This window comes from Delphinus delphis, chromosome 15, assembly GCF_949987515.2.
Source record: "Delphinus delphis chromosome 15, mDelDel1.2, whole genome shotgun sequence".
Classification (NCBI taxonomy): Eukaryota; Metazoa; Chordata; class Mammalia; order Artiodactyla; family Delphinidae; genus Delphinus; species Delphinus delphis.
The window spans coordinates 51044146-51063970 of record NC_082697.1 but is presented as its reverse complement, the minus strand read 5'-3'; the positions used below and the strand labels follow the sequence as shown (position 1 = coordinate 51063970).

General features: G+C 48.9%; 1 protein-coding gene across 2 annotated transcripts in view; it reads right to left on the bottom strand.

The window, feature by feature from the left end:
* The window catches only part of PDPK1 (3-phosphoinositide dependent protein kinase 1), a 71374-nt gene extending 52064 nt beyond the window's left edge, over positions 1–19310 (bottom strand). For both annotated transcript variants that reach the window (XM_060031561.1, XM_060031562.1), the window contains exon 1: positions 19195–19310. In XM_060031561.1, the coding sequence (XP_059887544.1) occupies positions 19195–19218 (24 nt within the window). In that variant the 5' untranslated portion in view covers positions 19219–19310. The remainder of the gene's footprint in view (positions 1–19194) is intronic.
* Between the last annotated feature and the right edge of the window lie 515 nt (positions 19311–19825).

The window sequence follows — 19825 nt, the reverse complement described above, 5'->3', positions numbered from 1 at the left end:
GCATGGTCCCTACCCCTAGGAAGCTACATCCCAACACAGTGACAGACCCAATATCATTTACAGAACTAGCAGATGAAAGCTGTGAGGGCAGCCATGGCAGAAGTGGATGAGTGCTGTGAGGCCGGAGCGTAGGTTGGGGAGGGGCTGGCAGAGGGTGCTGGGGGGGTGGGGGGGAGCGGTCAGAGGGCTGCAGCAGGTCCAGGGGAGGGTGACAGCGGCTTAGATGTGCTGCAGTGGCAGGAAGGGGAATACTCACATACAAAATATGAAATATAATAATAGCTAATCATGCATCACGCATTTCAAAATTTCACTTTCCCCTAATGTTTCAGATTCAAAATTCAGATTCAGCAGCCTTTATGAGTCAGAAGGAAAAACCAGTCATTCTGAAATCAACATCCAAGTGAAGTGTAGAATGAACTCCGGATTTTTGAAATGGCAATAACAGATGATGTAATACAGACAGACATACACACATATCTGCTTTTCCACCACATGCTTTATGAGAAACGGCAGGGCCACCACCAGCACTTCATAGCAGCTTCAGTGATTTAAGGTAAATGCAGTAGTACCCTCAAGACCACGCTGTTTTATCCACTTCATCAACAAATATTCACTGAGCACCTACTATGTGCCATGCACTGTTCTAGGCACTGAAGATACAGCGAAAAACAAAACTGAGTCCATGCCCTCAAGAAGCCCACATTCTAGTAGGAGCAGACAGACTCCCCCCAAAAAACAAAAGCCAGGTAAAATACACAGTGTGCCAAATGGTGATAAATAACTGTGAGAAAAATACAGCAGGGAAGGAAGATGGGAGTGGTACAAATTTAAATAATCAGAGAAACCCTTACTAGGAAGGTGACATCTGAACAAAGACCCAAGGAGGTGGGGAACGCCTTCCCAGGAGAGGACTGGGCAATGAGAAGGCCCAAAGGCAGGAGGAGCTCTAGACTCACAACAGTCCAGCTTGGCCCTCTGGACGGGCCACCTCCAGACAAAACCTCTGGATGCCAGGCAGGACCTCAGGGTCCCTGAAACACTCCTCCTGGGGTCACTTCTGGGCACCTCAAACCACAAGGGTGGAAGCCTGAGCAATGGGACTTGCCATAAGAGTCCTGGTGCCTCCTGAACCAGAGTCTGATGCCAGCCTAACCCTGGCTGTACTGTCCCTCATCAGACCTGGGCTGAAGATGCTGAACACCAGACCACTGCCGCTCTGGAAGCGCCACAGCAGCATCTGCTCTGCTCCAGCTTTATGGGCATGATGACACAGGGACTTGTCATGGCAGCCTTTCTCCTTCATGGAATTCCGCAATTTCCTTCCTGCCTCGGCCATAGCACGCCAGCCAAGTACCTCAGTGCAGGACCAGCTCTCATGGGCCCTCACTGATGGAGAGATGTTCATAGTGACAACTCTGTGCTCATGCTTTCTCTTCCTGCAGTCATAAGTCGCTGGCATGGGTATGTTTTAATGAACAGTTTCACTTCTGCAGTTAAAATGATGGTCGAAATATTACCTTTTAAAGCACTTTAAAAGCATCAATTATAAAATGAAAAACCTACGAAAAAAGCCCTCTTCCAGTGTGAAAAGCCCAAATGCTTATTTGTACTACAGCTATTATTCTAAAGGGCTGATTTTTTTTCACATTTGAGGTGGTAATTAAGCTGCATAAACAGCACTCTGAGACGGTCTGCCATGATCTGGAGGACACTCACTATACGGTGGCCCAGGGGTGGAGGCGGGGGTCAGGCTCCCGAGGAGCTCCTTCCAGCCCTCCAGCCCGGGGCCCTGCAGAGGCAGTGCAGCCCTGTGTGCCCAGGCAACCCAGGGCCCTGGGAGAGTCACTCCCTCCCAGCACAGCCCAATCAGCTTACCACCCATTTGGTGACCCAAAATTATGGTAAGTAAATACAATCTGGTTCCTCAACAGCTTCTGAAATTTAAGTCTCTGGAGAAATTTAAAGCAACAGTACCCTGTCCCCCATCCTCGCCCTCCCTAATAAAATGGAGCTGGTCACAAGTTCTCAAGAACACAGCTCTCTACCTGGTCCTGTAGGCACTGTGTCACCACAAGTCATGACTGCTGGCCTTTCCTACACACACAGGTGCACCCCAAATGCAAGCACCTCACACCCAAGAGAAGGCTGGGAGCTGCAGCCTGCCTCACCAACAGCTTCACACCAGTAGCTCCCTGTGGCCAAGGCCTCGCACTGACCAGGCCAGGCCCCAACCCCCACCCTTTCTCCCCCACTTCCCAGTACCAGCATCGTTTAAATCCCCCCACAGGACAGGACTCCTCCTGTGCTCCTCTCTCCTGCTTCCTGTGTGGCTGTCAGAACAAGCTTCCATAACTGCATGAAGTGGGAGCCATGTCTGTGGCTCAGCTCTACTGTGAACAAGGACGGACGGCTGTTCTCAACTGAACTTGGCCAGGAAAACCAGCGCCACGAACATCCAACACCTGGGATGTCTCTGGAAAAGTGGGTCACACCCCCCTAACTGCACTCAACATGCACCTCGTCCTCCACCTGTCACCGTGTCACGTGACTGAGTAAGCAGGAGGGCGCCTGTGTGCTCACAGCCTCCCCAGAGCAGGACCACAACACCCTTCTGCAAGAGCATCTCTGTCAGGAAGACAAGCCCAAGTCTTAAACAACTGACTTCCAAATGAACTTGTAAAAATACTGTCCATAAACTGGGCGTTTTCTGTAGACTTCAACTGGTTTCACAACAATTTGTATATAAAAACTTAGGATTTTCAACTTCTTTGACTTTTTGAGTGTTAAGTTCAGCAGTCTCCTCTTAGAGGTAGAAACTCTCAAGGGAAAATTAATTTGCGATGGACTTACATTTTCGTATCCACCAAAAACACATCAAGGTTCAATTTAACTATGCAATACATTGCTCAACCACTAGAGAGCTTAGGAAAATATGAACATCAAAATATCCAGTATCCAACATTCAAAACTGCTAAATGTGACAAATATATATATATATATTTTTTTTAAAATAAATTTATTTATTGATTTATTTCTATTTTTGGCTGCGTTGGGTCTTCGTTGCTGCATGTGGGCTTCTCTCTAGCTGTGGCGAGCAGGGGCTACTCTTCGTTATGCTGCGCGGGCTTCTCATTGCGGTGGCTCCTCTTGTTGCAGAGCACGGGCTCTAGGCATGCAGGCCTCAGTAGTTGTGCCTCGATGGCTCTAGAGTGCAGGCTCAATAGTTGTGGCTCATGGGCTTAGTTGCTCTGTGGCATGTGGGATCTTCCCGGACCAGGGCTCGAACCCGTGTCCCCTGCACTGGCAGGTGGATTATCAACCACTGCGCCACCAGGGAAGCCCTGTGACAAATATTTGACTGACAAATAGATTAAAATGCAAATGAATTTGGGGCAAAGGAAAACAATGACCCACAGATTTCTTTTCTACCTCCGTCAAGTCTCCTATACTAGACACCTCACCTCTTCCAAAGCTGCAGACAACAACTTCACTAACCCTTAGGTTTACTGCCAGGTAAATGGAAGCCTTATTTTTAAAATACATAGTCATATATTTGTAAAGCGCACCTCAGACCTTAATTACCTGGTGGCAAGACAGTATTACGAGGGTCAGATGAGGAAGTGGAGAGAGGACACAACTCAGCAGGTTTCAGAAGGCACTGCAAGTGTGTAGGGGAGCAGCCACAGCCAGTGGCCTGGGTGGCTTCCCAAGGCTCCTGCTGTGTCTAAACATGGGATAGGGTTCAGCTGAAGAGATGATTTCTTCTCCAAAATGGTTCAGAGAGGTTGTGTTAGGATGGAAGACTCATGGTTTCTCCTCCTCTGTTATGAAATATAGTTTGAAACACTTTACAATGAAAAGTGATTTATCTATTCATTCTACTAACAGATACCAGGAGCCCAATCTTACTTGAGCCCTAGGGACTAGAAGGAGAAAAGAAAACAGCAAACAGCCCCTGAGTCAGCACCAGGAAGCAGAGGAGTTGACTTCAGGGAAAAAGGGCTGACTGATGTTCCTCAGATCCCTCTGGATCTTTCTTTATGTCTTTATCTCTTTAGAAAGGATAAAGTGCAAATTAAGCAAGGATTTCATATGAAGAACAAGCTTGGGAGTTTGAAGCTAGACTCAGGGTTGGTGTGATGAGAAACAGTCTTTCATCCTGAGGAGGGAGCCTGTCATTCCGCACCAGAGCCAAGGATTCAAACCTGGGGGCCTACACACCCTGTATTTGAGCAATTGCAACTAGATGCTTTAAACATGTCTTGGTTCTTAAGAGTTTAAAATTTCTACCTACAAACCTGCTGAGGAAGAATCTGACGTCACAAGAATAAATAGCTGCAAATGCTTAATCATTAGTTACTAAACTGTCCAAACCTTTTGCATATGAATAGCTGCTGCCTCCCACAAACAAGTTACAGGTACAAGTACAGAAGTTACCACCAAACTGTGAGAACTCGTACTCTGCCAGGTTGGGACCCCAGCTCTGCTCCTGACCGGCCATCTGACCTTGAACACACTATGTCACCTCTCTGTGGCTCAGACTTCACCTAATAGTCAGGGATAAGGAGGACAGGACCTTCCAGGCTTGCTGTGAGGATTTAATGAGTTAATCTATACAAAGCACTCAAGCTGACTCCAAGGGAGCACGCTATAAACAGTTGGTTTGGTTTGTTTGTTTTTTAATAAATTTATTTACTTTATTTATTTATTTTTGGCTATGTTAGGTCTTCGTTGCTCTGCGTGGGCTTTCTCTAGTTGTGGGGAGCGGGGGCTACCCTTCGTTGCGGTGCACGGGCTTCTCATTGTGGTGGCTTCTTCTGTTGCAGAGCACGGGCTCTAGGCGCGCTGGCTTCAGTAGTTGTGGCATGAGGGCTCAGTAGTTGTGGAGCACGGGCTTAGTTGCTTTGCGGCATGTGGGATCTTCCCAGACCAGGGCTTGAACCCATGTCCCCTGCATTGGCAGGTGGATTCTTAACCACTGCGCCACCAGGGAAGCCCCTATAAGCAGTTTTATGATTAAATAACACAGAAGACAAACACACATACACACACACACACACACACACACACACACACACACACACACAGAGGTTTTCCCAACCAAGGGTCATCAGATGATAAAATAAGCTCTTCAAGACCAAAATGAAGCCCATCCCCCTTCCACATACTATATTTATCTGTGAGTAAACTGAATTAACTATATACTGAATTAGGAGGCCCAATTCTAACTGTGAGGCAGACAAAATGATACAGGAAGGCTGGGCTCCCTAACACACTGGGAGAGGAATCAAGATCAAAATCAGGGCCTTCTATGGTCAAGATGCTGTCATGCAGCTTAAGACTCCAGCCAGCAAGAGAAAGGATCTCAAACTCAAAAGGCTAAGCTGCCTTTAAATGCTGCCTGGGCAGAGTGTGCTGTGAAAGGCCCTCGACTGGTACAGCCAACACACCGCACAGAGGAACACCTCCCTCTAGGCCCCTGCATAAAGGGGGGTGGTAGACTGCCATAAAATCCGACCAGCTCATCCCCAAAGGGACACTGCTCTCAAGTCAGTCGTGCTCACTGGCAAAGAACATTCTGGTAAGAACCTTCTCTCACCTCAAGAAAGTCCACAAAGCTAGGCCCAGCACAGAAAACCTGGCAGAGGCAGGGACAGCAACCACTGCCACCTTCCCCAAACCCCAGACCTCTACCATGAAGAACTAGAGTGAAGGAGCAAAATCGAGGACCCAAGGTGACTTAGCTGAAATCATGGGTAACTACGCGTAAGCCACACTCTCTCTGAGCCGTAATTTACTATTCTGTGAAGTGAGGTGTATAACACTGACCCACCCCTTGAGGGCTGCTGGGTGCCCACAACAGACAGGAGCTCAAAGTCACTTTGTGAAATACATCTGTCTTGTGTTCACAGGGCAGACCAGGCATGGCTACTGCCTAAAGTGGTGGGAGGGGATTGCGGGGCATGGGCGCTTGTAACACAGACCACGCCACATGCTCCACCCACATTAGCCTTCAACCACAGGCAGACCGGGAGGCTGGCCCACATGACACAAATGGTCACCAATGCTCTTGTGCAACTCGACACATAGCAAAATGCAGCTCATCCTAACCAGCATGGAACTACACTTAGGAGCTCCAGGTGGATGGCTGACTGGATTTAAATGAAGACCCGAGTAAGACTTTCTATTGTTCCATGGAGCAGCTTGGAGAAAGTGCACCAGGAGATGGAGAAGCGTCTAGTGGGTGATCCCCGAGGGTGACCACTTAATCTGTCCTCCCACTCTCTTCTGCAGCCCCTTGGAGCCTCTCACCCAACGAAAGGCAGGTGGAAGAACACAAGGTCACAGCTGCCAGCCGCCTAAAGTCTAGTACACAGGCTTAACAGACCCCAAGACTCAGTAAACAATGTCTGAATTTTGCTAATAAACCTGTACCTTCAACATTAACTTTGTGCATACCACAAACATACTATGAAACACTGAAATACAGGATTTCTTTGCTCTTCTAACTTCCTTGGATACTTTGGAACTGCATAAAGGTATACTTTACATGCCATTAACTTGATTAACATGAACATCAGGATGCAGGTGACTTCTGGGTTGGAAGGGAGGAGATTACAATCAGCAGAACCATTCAGAGGGCTTCTAAGAGCCTAGTAAAATCCTACGTTTAAAACAGGGTGGTGGCACATGCAAGTTTGTTTTAAATTCTCAATATACACCCCTTATAGATACAACTGTAAATAATATTGCTTAAAAGGACTTAATGAACTGCCATTTTTCTCTACTTCTAAAAATAACTTTTATTAAGCACTTGTTGTTGTCACGCACACTTCTGAGCATTTCACACATATTATCACAGTCCTCAAAACAACTCTTGGGGGTAAGGACCACTGGCATCCCTTTTTACAGATGGAGGCACTGAGGCACAGATCAGGTCCCTGTCCAAAGTCAAAAGCCCAACAGTGAAGCCAGATTCAAACTCGCTCTCAACCCTCCCCAGCTGGTAGAGGGTATGTCTGATGCTGATACTCCATGTGACCCAGGGAACAAGAAAGTAGGGTCCCAAATTGGCAGGACCTTCCTGGGAAGCATTCAGTAACCACTTCCATATCACATCTTAGGCTCAAGTCCTTCTGACTTGCCAATTTCTGCTACACTGAATCTAGTTCAGTCAAATTCATACTAAGATTTATATTATGAAAACATTCATTAAGAAAGTACTCCGGGCTTCCCTGGTGGCGCAGTGGTTTAGAGTCCGCCTGCCGATGCAGGGGACACGGGTTCGTGCCCTGGTCCGGGAAGATCCCACATGCCGCGGAGCGGCTGGGCCCGTGAGCCATGGCTGCTGAGCCTGCGCGTCCAGAGCCTGTGCTCTGCAGCAGGAGAGGCCACAACAGTGAGAGGCCCGTGTACCGAGAGAAAAAAAAAAAGAAAGAAAGAAATTACTCCCAACAGCTGGAAATGGCCAGTGTAAACGTCCACAACAGGACAATGGCTACTCATGGTTGACCCACAGAGAGGAGTACTACACAGCCACTGGAAGTGGCTCATGCAAAACACTCAGTGAAAAACAGCAGGAGACAAAGCTGTCTCAGATATACGGTCAATTTGATTTTTTTTTTTTTAAATACAGAAAGGAAACGATGACCCCTGGGCGAAGAAAAGATAGATCTTCCAGTTGGTTCCCAGTACCTATTAACCTTGATGGCTGCAAGGGATGAAATTTGACCTAGGAGGGTCAGCAGATGCAGCACAGGGGCTCCAGGCAGTGAAGGCCTCTGAGGGACCTTATCAACAGCGCACCGACCACAGGGGCCACTAAGTCCTCAATAGACACTGGTAACACCACGTGGGGCCCAGAGACCTTCTGCACTTCCTTCCAGGTCCATCAGTTAATTCATCCAGAAAAGACGTGCGATGTATAAAAAGTATTTGCTAATAAGTAGATGAATAAATTAATATCTTTTAGATACAGATCCTATGTGTGAGGAAGAAATCATTAACTACCACTGGGGGCCCAGTGTGGAAATCCTATTTATGCTTTTAAAGCCTGTCATCCTAGAGCAGTATCAGAAAAACAGAAGCAATTCAAAGACAGTCCAATCCATATACTTAAGATTCTGTTTCACAGCCAAATAACTTGGATGAAATCTAGAAAGAATATGCATTAAAAGCTTTAGTGAAAAAGCTTTTCAGTAAAATCTATTATTAGTCAGAAAACAATAATATCAACAAGCTCTCGCCTTCTGTTTTACTAAAATAATTTAACATATTAAACTTGCCAACTAAGAAAAACTGAATTTCTAAGCTCAAGTCACATTAATTATATACCACTTAAATATGAATCTTTCCTTGGGAATTAAACTCATTCAGCAAACGTTTTTCCCCTGCAATCTAGTTTGTGAATCTGAGTGATACCTAACTTGATCCAAAGCAATTTATCTTGAAAGTTAGGTGATGTGGTGAGGCCAGCAGGTACTGAGCTGTTTCCCCTTCTACTCAGAGGAGCTGAACCCTGGGGCTCCTCTTTCCCACTCTCCAGCTTCCAACCCCGGCTCCTTAAAGGAAACCTCCCTCAGCCTCCAAGACTGAAAGGTCAAGGGCTGAAATAAAATCTAGAGCACATGGGCACTTCCAATGAAATGAGAACCGTTCTCTAGGGTTCCAGCCCTCCCAACCCCTCCCCTCCAGCCCCCCCTTCCCCTCTCCTGCGCTGGGGATCCTCAGCAGCCCCGTTATGTTCCCCTTGCTGACACTGACCCACCAGCCATGCCCTCTCCTCCTCCTGTGTCCTTCAACCTCAGTGGGGACTGCACTGTAATCTGTCCTTGCCGGCCCACAGCTTGTGCCCCTCCCCCAGCAAGGTGCATGATCCTTGAGAGCAGCAAACGGACCTGTTGGAACTTCCTTAAAATGCCCTAGATTTTGTTTACCCTCCATTGGTGTTTCCCACACATAAACATACAACCACAGTGATATGGATAACTGTTCTAATCACCCTAACAGATTATCCTGTTTTTTTTTTAAAAAAAAGCCAGATTAATGTGGTCAGACTTTTGTTTTTTAATCCTCTGAAGCTCCTCTCTCTTTGAAATAGGAGAAAAACAAACCAGCCCCCAGAATGCCACTGGCCATACATATCAACATCATCTGGCAGGAACACCCTTCCAGCAGTGTAAACTTACATGGTTTTGCAACGGAAGGAGAGAGACCCAGCTTATTTCTAACTAACAATGCCTATCCTGACACCTGAAAAGGCTCCTTTAACAGATGCTTTCCTTTCCTGGGCCTTTATCTGCAAATTCTGGATAACAAGTTTCTTATTGGGAACAATAATGGCCAACTGAGACAGAGAGAGACTTTGTCCCACTGTTAACCGCTAACTCCCACAGAAGAGCTTCACAACATCATCAGTGTGCAGAGAAAGATCTATTTTGTCTAGCATGACATTCATCCACACCTCCACCAATCACCAACTTAAGAGTTCAGTTACCAGAAACAAAGAGAGGAGGAGGAAGGAAAGAAGAGCAGGCCAGGCCAGTCCAGTCTCTATTTCACCTTCTCTTAGCCAACCCCAAACATGTAAACAGCCTCCAGACTCCTAGAGTCCTAGGGAGGGACTTCAATGCCTTCAGGCCTCTCCGTCATTTTCTTCATAGTGCTTTGCCCTTTTATCAGTGCCCTGCTCTTTCTTCCCACAAATTCCTACCTTCATAACTGTCTTGTTTTTGCTGTGGTCATATGGAAACGACGTTGGAGGGGCAAATCCATAGATGGGTGGGAAAACAAACCAAACTCATGACTTTCCTGAATATGCCTATCTTCAGAGTTCTGGGCTAGAAGAAACTCCAAACTCTGTGCTTGTTTCAATCTAAAAGTCTCAAAGTAACAGCCCACAAGTCAGGCCGTGACTCAAGACCTTTAGACAGTAAACAACACCATAGCTTCACTTGAAAGAAAAAAAGCTAGAGAACATACCAAAGCTAACCACCTACTTTCACAAGGACCAGGTGATACAGATCTATCCTCCTACCTGCAAAGAAAGCACAAAGAGACTGAGCACACAGGACCTGAGCAGATCACGGCAAATGCTAATTAGATCACAAATAGCAGCTTCCAAATACTCCGGAGGGTCACGGGCCTTCCCCGATTAGAAAGCGTTTCTATCAGTGGGTTCAGGTTCACTCGGCACCTGGGGACATATCTGAACCTGCACAGTGTCCTGGGGGCGTCCATGCCTGCATAAAGGGGCCAGAGCAGGCAGGCACCTGGACCCCATGCCAGCTCTGACCTGGTACATAAGTCAGAAGCCCACCAAGTCCCAAGTGTCTTCATCTGGAAACCAGAAGGATCCAACTGAGTAAGCATGAAGGTCCCTCCCAAAATAAAAATACTGTGGTCATCCTATGACACACAAACAACAAGTATCAGAGAGCAGAGCAGGGCCATAGGCCTAATTCCAGTCAATCAGAACTAATCTTGTTTCATCTTTCCAGTGATAAGTCATGTGGACATCAGGCACTCCTGATACATGCACTAGGGGCACCCAACTTCCTTGGGATTCTTCCTGAGTCCATAACCCCAGTTTCATCAACGAAAGACATCAGACAAACCCAAACTGAGGGACAGTCTATGAAATACCTGACCAGTACTCTTCAAAAGCATCAAGTTCATGACAAACAAGGAAAGACTGAGAAACTGTCATAGAGCAGAGGAGACCAAGGAGACCCGACAACCAAATGCAATGTGGTACCCTGGATGGGACCCTGCAACAGAAGAGGACATTGGGGGGAAACTGAGGAAATCCCAATAGGTTTGCAGTACAGTAAATAGTGTGGCACCAATGTTGAAGTCTTAGTTTTGACAGATGTGGCAGGGTTGTATAGATGTTAACATTGGGGAAGTGGGATGATGGGTATTATGGGAATTCTGTGTTGTGTTTGCAACCTTTCTATGTATCTAAAGTTATTCCAAAAATCAAGTTTATTTTATTTTTTTAATATTTATTTATTTATTTTGGCTGCTCCAGGTCGTAGTTGCGGCACGCGCAATCTTCGTTGCGGCGCGTTTAGTCGCAGCATGCAGACTCTTAGTTGTGACATGCAGGATCTAGTTCCCTGACCAGGGATCGAAACCGGGCCTCCTGCATTGGGAGCGTGGAGTCTTACCCACTGGACCACCAGGGAAGTCCCTCAAGTTTATTTTAAAAATAAGTTTGTTTGGAGGCTATTTTGATAGCTTCAAGCAAACTTAAAGGATCTGAAAACATCCTGTGTCATTAAAAAACCTGACTCAGGGGAATTCTCTGGTGGTCCAGTGGTTAGGACTCTGCGATTCCACTGCAGGGGGCACGGGTTCGGTCCCTGCTCAGGCAAGCAGTGCAGCGTGGCCAAAAACAAAAACAACAACAACAAAAAACAACTTGACTCAGAGTCCATACTGAATACTAATTTGAAAAATACAGGGCTACTAAAGGGAAATAATACACTTGAAAGGAAGGGAAAAAACCTGACACTGAATAAATTCAGTATAAATTTCCAAATACCACCACCTTCATCATGCACTGTCCAAAAGACATCCGTGTTTGAAAGCACAGCAGGTCTCCCCGAGAAAGCACTAGGCAAGCACAGCTACCTGGTCTTCCCAGCACACAAAACGGCACTCCCTCCTTGAACTTCCTCCACGGTCAGCCACTTCCCTGCTCCCCTGTCCTCCCGGCTGCCCCTGCCAGGAAAGCCCCCCTGCTCGGTGCACCCCGGGGCCAGGTTCTTCTGTGTTCTTCACTGCAGCAGCCCTACAAAGGCCGGCCACCCACTCCTGGCAGGGCACTGCCCTCCCTTCTGGCCGCACTGCTAACCATTTCCCCTCAGCCCCTGAAGCGGGGCCATGGTTAAGGGAGTCACAGAGGGGTGAGAGCGCGCACGTAGGCTGCCCCCCACCCACTAAGCTGCACATCAGGTCCTTTTCACCCAAGGATTCCTTCAGGGCATGAGCATGGAGCCCTGTTCTGTTGATGTCTATTCTCCTAACTCACCACCTGACCATCCTCACCCACCCACCACCCACCCCCCTCCGAAACACAAAGCTCAGTGCCAGTGCTTCTGGGTAAAAGAGTTTTCTAAGATTTAAAAAAAAAAAAAAAAAAGCACTTAGATTGTATGAGTTTTGTTTTTATAGGAATGAAAATAAATGTATTCGCAAATAAAATCTATATTTAGATGCACAATTTTAAAACTGTCTATCTGATAATAACAACTATGTACATACAATCGGCAGACTATAATTTTGACCAATGAAAAAAACCCATGAAAGAAAAATGCCAAACTGCAGGAAGAAAAAAATGAGTTAACAATGGAAAAAGAGAGTAGTATGGGCTGAGCTTCTGAGACTGTGCACTGAGGAAACAGTTTATTCTCTCAGTCTCCAGTCCAGGCTAAGCCACAGGCCACTCTGACAGAAAAATGCAGAATGGCTAAGGGCTCACCCTCTAGGAAGGAAGCCGGTTAATAATGACAGGACCCCAGAAATGAGCAGTTATCAAGCTTCCTGGCTTGCTAACTTACCTGCTTCCCCGGGGCCTAGCTGCTACGGATCAGACTTTCCTAAGAACATGCCTGAGCAGAGCCAGTATTCGGGCAATTTTCCCAAAGACTGGGCTGTTCCCACCATTTCCCATAGGAGAAGCACTGCTCACGGCCAGTGCTGGCACACACTTAGGTCTGAAGTTCCCATCCACTCCCGCCCTCCTCCTAGGTTGGTGGCTCTCTCACTCACACTCGTTCACCCCATATCCGTGCACAGGTGCATGGCAGGAAAACCCAAGACAAGGTGGGCTTCTCAGACACTGAGTGTTGGGATCCCCCAGGACCACCAGCCGCACAACCATCTCAGGAAGGTGGAGCCCCTCACAGCCAGGGGCACAGCTGTGGCACTGCACACACCCACAGAGCATGTGCTCCTCTTAAGACAGGACGCTCTTAGAAATTAGAGCAAAGCCAAGAGCTGGGAAAAGCTGTCTCTGACCTTACCCAAAGCAGCAAAGAGAGGTGTGCCAAAGGGACCGCAGAGCAGGGTGGCTGCTTCCGTCATGAGGGGAAAGCACCTTGGCTTCTGGTCAGAGAATGTGCTAGGGTCATCCTGATCCTCAGGGCCCACCTGCAGGGTCCACAAAGCCGACACTGGCTCTTCTACAGGTTAGATACTCAGGGTCTGACCACATGAGGACAGTGGTCCATGGCAGGGCTCATCCCTGCCTGTTGGCACAGCAGGGTAGCAGTGCCGACTTGGAGAGCCTCAGCCCAGAATACTATATGCCTGACACTAACACTTACTAATCCAGATTTAACCTGACATTTGATCACCAAAACTTCCCAAGAAGGACTGTAGTATAAAAAGGAACCAGTGGCTTTCAAATACAACCTTTCAAGGGTTGAAAGGTGGTAAAAGGGTAGGTGGTATAATATATAGAGAGAAAAAAGAGCCATCCCCTTTTTGAATTATATTTCCTTAGACAATGAAGAAATGGTACATGGGACCATGTTTTTAACCATCGGACTTCTTTCTAGTTTGGAATGCTTTCATATTAAGCAACAAACAGTTTATGATGAGACCCTCCGTCCCTCAAACACATACAGCTCTGAACACAGGGAGTCAGAATACACATGCAGGATTCAGAGATGTCTTCGTTAATAAATAGCAAAAATGGTAAGACAGGCTTGTCACAAATATGCCGGGTATGAGAACCATGAAGAGAAAGCGTGAAAAAGAGTAACAGAAACCATCTAGACTCCAAGTTTAGAAAGATATATACATAAAAAGGTACAGAACCTGTTTTAGAGAAACAGAACATTGAATATATAACAAAAGCTGATGCAGACCAAAGGGCGGTAGCAGGGGACACAAAGAAGCTGATTGGCCAGAAAAGGCTTCACAGCCTGGGGGTGGGGAGGCCAGTGTGTTTCCACTGAGGGGAATTTCTTCAGGCAAAGAGGAAGGGCCTAAAGAGGAGAACCTGGCAGCCGAGAACATCCTGGACACTGTCCTGGGCTTTATAGGCTGGGAAGAGAGGCCACATGGCACGGGCAACTGAGGGACGCTCGCGGAGGAGGAGCTAAGTGACAAGCCAAGAAAAGCAGGGGAAGTCACAGGAGCATTGGAATTTGGGGACCCCCACCAGCAACTCACTTCCTCACCAAGAAAGGGAAAACTAGGAAGAAAGCGTGTCAATGTTTTCAGCCCCACAAGCGACAGTGTGTGATGAGCACGCAGTGCGGCCATCCCCCTCCAGACATAACTACTTCCTTCACTGCAGGAGGGTGTCCACAGCCACGCCACCATCGAGCACAAGAACCGACTGCATTTCAGACCCGGTGCAAGAGCAAGGTCTGCAAGGTAAACCTTCTTCCCCTGGACGGGGCAGAGTTCCCAGGTCCACGGCAGCCCGTGTCTTCCCAAATCTTCCAGAAACAGGGAGGGAAGATAGAAAAGTTAACTCCAAGCCCCTTTTCCCACAGGTTTCCACTGCAGGTCAAAGCACTAAGGAGAACTTCAATGCGACTTCAAGCCTCCCAGCGAATCTTATCAACCATCTTTGACAGGATCCAATATTAGGCTGTCACTTTGAGATACAACTCCTGCTGCAGTAAAATTAATTCCAAAAAAGAAAAACAGGTTGAAGAATGAGACTTTAACAATGAATTCATTGTTAAATAAGCTTTTACCCGGATGAATTCTGCCCGAAATACTGCCGAGAGAGACACACACACAGCCTCTCATCAGCCCTCTCCAGTGTGGGCAGACCTGCCACCAGCTCCATAAACAGGCGGAAGACAGGGACCTCCAGACATACCTTCAAACCACATCTTTAAATATTTCGAAGGCTGCAAGTGGCTGGTACAGAGGGCACACAATCCTATCTGTAGGATAGAGGAGGTCACCAGGCCACCAGGAACTATGTGCCCACCTTCATCAGGCCCCTCAACTACATTACAGATGGAAACCACACTTGTTTGTTCTTCTGTGGGCCATGCACCCAGTCATGAGCTGCTAAGGTCAGATTTGTCCCTCTTTTTCACACACAGAGTTTGCAGTGCTGTTCAGTTCTCGCTTCTGTGAGCCTATGTGTAATCCAACTATTTAAAAAGAAACCTGAATCAGTTGCTCTGATAAGGGATCTGAAGCCCACAAATGTAAACGCTTTATAATGAACTCTCTCTCTTAACACATTCAAAACAACTTGGAATTTCTTGGGATAAAAATTCCATTTTAGGGACTTCCCTGGCAGTCCAATGGTTAAGACTCTGCACTTCCACTACAGGGGGCACGGGTTCAATCCCTGGTCGGGGAACTAAGATCCCGCATGCCATGCGGTGTGGCCAAATAATAAATAATAAAATTCCATTTTAAATTAGGAAAATTTTCTAGACCAAGATGATGGAAGCAGACTTCATGCAACTATATAAATGCAACCAGCGTCGAGCACAGAAAACAGACCCCCCCACCCAAGAACCACCATGAACCCAACAGGCCTTTCTCCTCTAAGACATCATCATCAGAACATGTCCCCCACTGCTCTTGAGAAAATGCCCTCTGCCTGTTGTTTCATCTAGAGACTGGATACACAACTGGTTCTCAATATTCAAGTTATTTTTTTTAAAGGGTTTGGTATCACAGTGAACAACAATGCAATCCAGTTACGGAAGAATGCACTACTGAAAAGGCCTTAACAACACATGTCCAAAACTTACAGTTTCCACACCAGCACTTCCTCCCCGGTGATCTGCCCTTTGAACCTGCCTTCAAAACAACTGCTCCACACCCCTATGGCCAGCTGTCATCACAAGGGCAGGCGCAGAGCAAGCACACGTTGGCCCCAACCCTCACACCTGCTGAGGGAGTCATTTCTGCATCAAGTGTTCCTCAGCAGTGGCTCCTTGCTCCATAGTCACAGAAGTGAAGTATCACGTGGGATTCCATCAAAGTCCATTTCCACAGAAGATACTTCTCAGGAAGGGACAAAGTGTAGGGCCAGTGGAGGATCTCCTCACACCATCAACTCAGAAGGGACCAACTTTGTTCGCCCCCTCATTTCTGCAGCGCTTCCCAGTTCATTACACACTTGCCCTACGTGCACCCAAACCCCGCGTTAGGTGGCTCAGCAGACAAGGGCACAGATTGAAGAGGGGGACCCACCCAGGAGCTGCCTTTTCCTCCTCCGCAAACGTGTGCTAAAGGCAGCCTAGACTGTGTATACCGACTCAAGTCTCAAGTGCCACCGCCAGTCCACCCCACCCCCCACCTCCGTCATTGTAACCCATTATCCTGTAGTATGTTCTCCATTACACTTATCATTATATAAATATACCTTACATATCTTAAAAAAAAAAAAAAGGGCAACCTAGAGGCCAAGTCCTGCTTTGAAGAGCTGCCCAAGGCCTCTTTTCAGGTCCCATATCACCACAAGCTGCTGCTGTGATCCTTCTTATAAAACGCATGTCAGAAGAGTAGAACAAACCTACACTTCCACCTTTTATTAGTATAGGGACCTCACCTTGCCACCTCTGGACCCAGCTCAGTAAGTGCTGTAGGGATGTCACAAATACATCACACTGCACGAGGCCACATGAGAAGCTCCCCAAAAGGGTGTGTGAAAATCAGAACCCACTTCTTTCCATGTTCTCTGCCTTCCCCACTGGTTTCCCACACAGATGCAGTCACCCTTGCAAAAGCCACCCTAGAGTGTGCAAGGAACCACTCTCCCTAATCACAGTTTTACCTTTAACAAAATCGTTGCACAATTTTTTAAGAAGCAAGGATTCCAAACCTCACCCATTCAGAATATCAGCCCTCAAATAAGGAGGGACCAGAGACTCTTTCCAAACAGCTGCTTTCTGACAGTGTGAGGCTGAAACAGGCTCCAGGGGTCACAGAGTTCAGCCATCTGCCCAAAGAAATAGCTAAGTGTGCTGTCCTTCCACGAGAAGATGTCCCTCCTGCCTCCCACACAGCAGTCCGAGGACACGCACAACCCCCAGGAAGACGTCCTGGGCAGTGGTACTGAGGACTTCCCCAGACAGAGGGCTGCGACCCTCCCTCAGGGCACCCCTCCCAGGAGGGGCAGGGTGGCACCCAGGCCTCTGCCATCACTCAGACATGGGTTCAAACTGCACTCTATGTATTAGGCAGGTACTTAACCTCTCTGCACTGTGGAAGCTGAAGTTTCTGCACCTGTAAAATGGGAGCGACACCTATCTCACAACACTTTTGACAGAAGTCAAGCAACACAGTGTGAGCTATCTTGCAAAGTGCCTGCCTTGAAGTAAGTGCTCAATAAATGGTTCTGACAGCCTCTGGCTCACCGTAGTACCAAACTGGGCTGGGCCATTTCCAGACTTCTCAACTCATACTGCTCCCCCGCTGGCTGTACACATGTAAAGAAGAGGGAAAGTAATTGGGACGGGGCCTCTCCTAAAGTGCCACCTTAAAAATCCAGGTGCAAACTCACTTGAACAGTGCAAATCTATCTGTCCCCAGATGAAAAATCCACTACTGGGGGCATCTTTGCCGTTACTGACGGGAAATACAGCATATTCTCACATACATGTGGACAAATGTAGCTGATGAAAACACAAAAGCCTAGTTCCTCTCACTTCCTGATGGGGAGGTCCATCCTGTGTTCTGTAATTCATTTTTTCTCACTGGATTCCAGTCTTTTTGTACTAAAAAGCTGCCTTCTGCAAAGAAACTCCAGATGTCAAGTGTCCATCACATGGAGCCTCCAAGACTATGACACGAAATGCTCTTTTCCTCTTCCCCTGTACGCCATCAGAGCGCACACCTTGTACTGCAACAGCATCACTGTGTGAAAGTTCGTCTTACAAACTTCCACGATCACTGTCAGCCCCAGCCGCCACTGAGGTCCGCCAAGCAGCCTAACTCGTGTTTTTGCGCGTTAGCCCAGGCACCCCGCGGTACAGCCACACATGTCGCAAGAGTCAAAGGCATCCCTTGGTCTTTCACCATTTTTCTCAACTGAACAGGTCCTCCTCCTCTCAGACTTCAGAGTATCACCCATCTCTACAAACCGGAGTTCTCAACCTCAAGTCCATGGACCAGCTCCAGAAGGATCAAGAGCCTCCTGAAGTAACTACAAAATTCAGTAAAGCCGTGCCGTTTTCTCAGGAGGGGACTCAGATCTTGCGTCAGACTCTCAAAAGGGCCCATGACCCCTCAGAAAGATTAACAGCCGCTACCGTGGAAAATAAGGGGTAATGTAAATTTCTTGGGTCTTCCCTCATTTAAGGGATTTGGCTTTTGAACCAGACTTTGCAAGCGGTCTCGATATTCTTCCATTCTTCACATTCGCATACAAGGTATAAATCCTTAAACCATCTTCCCAAGACTCCCGAACTTAACCGAGGGCAAACATAAAAACACTAGGGATACTTTTAGCAACAGAGAGAAAACACAGAAACACTAACGATACTTGCAACAAAACATTTAACCCAACAAGTGCTTTATCTCTTTCCTTCCCCCTAAAATCCCTCCGCCCGGTCAGGCTCACTTGCTCGCGGTGGTGGTTTCAAGCCCGGCCTCGAGGAGGCTTCCCATCACGCCAATGCCGGTGCCGGAGCGGAGCCCCAAGGCATGAAAAGCACCGAAACCCCACCCCACCGGGCCGGGAAAGGAGCATATCGAGTGTATCAGACTCCACCCCAACCGAGAATTCGGAGGGACCCGAGCATCAGGTGCTTCGAGCAAGAACTCGCACGTCCCGCTTTCGCTGCGAGCGGAGGCACTGGGACCCCGTCCCAGGTGAAGGCCCGAGGCGGTTCCTCTGCAGAAAGAACGAAAGGTAACCCCGGAGGCCTGACTCAGGCCGCGCCGCGCCGAAAACAAACTTTCCAAGCACTTCCACCGCGACGGGCCGGTGACACCTCCCCGGCCTCCCCCGCCCTCCGCGCGCCTGTCAGCGCCCCCGCCGGGCCGGCGCCCGCCTCACCCGGGCCAGGGCTTCCTGCAGCAGCCAAGCGGCGCCCCCACGGCGCCCAGGGTCCCAGGTCCGGCCGCTCGCCGCAGGTGAGGCGCCGCCCGGCCCCCGGGACCGCGGGCCGCCCCGCCGGGCCCCGGCGACCGCCGCGCTTGGCACGGTGACGGGCCGGCGCACCCGGGCGGCTGCCGCGCACTCACCAGCTGGCTGGTGGTCCTGGCCATGGGCCCCGCGCCTGCACGGCGACTCCCCCGCAGCGCTGCGTGGCTCGGCGCCTCCTCAGCGTCCTCCTCCCCGCAGCGGAGCCCCAGCAATGGCCGCCCGCATCCTGCGCCCGCCCCGCGGCCTGCCGCCCCCAGAGCCGCCCCGCCCCCGCGCGACGCCAGGCGGGACTTCCGCCACGCCGCCGCCACCGCCGGCGCCCATTGGCCAGACTCGCCGTCGCTCTGCCGCTGCCCTGGCCAGCCCCGCCGGCGCCTCCGAGCTGCATTTCCGGGTTGGGGCCCGGCAGGCGGGAGAGGCTCGGCCCCGCCTCGGGCGCGGGGGGTTTGGGGGGAGCTCCGCGCGAGCCAATCCCAGGGCCGCGGGGCGGGGCCGGGCGCGGAACCGGGCGAGCTGTCATCCCGGCTGCCAGACAGGAAAACTGAGGCTCGCTGGGGTCGGCCCCGAGGCGGGAGTGGGGCTGGACTCCAACCGTGCAGCTTCGACTCCGGAGCGGGGCTCTGAGTAAAACATCGAGAGGAGCAACTTCACTAGTTGCAAAACTAAGAAGTGTTCGCGGAAGGAAATCTAGACTTTAAAGCCATAGCTAGAAGACAGGAAACAATCCCA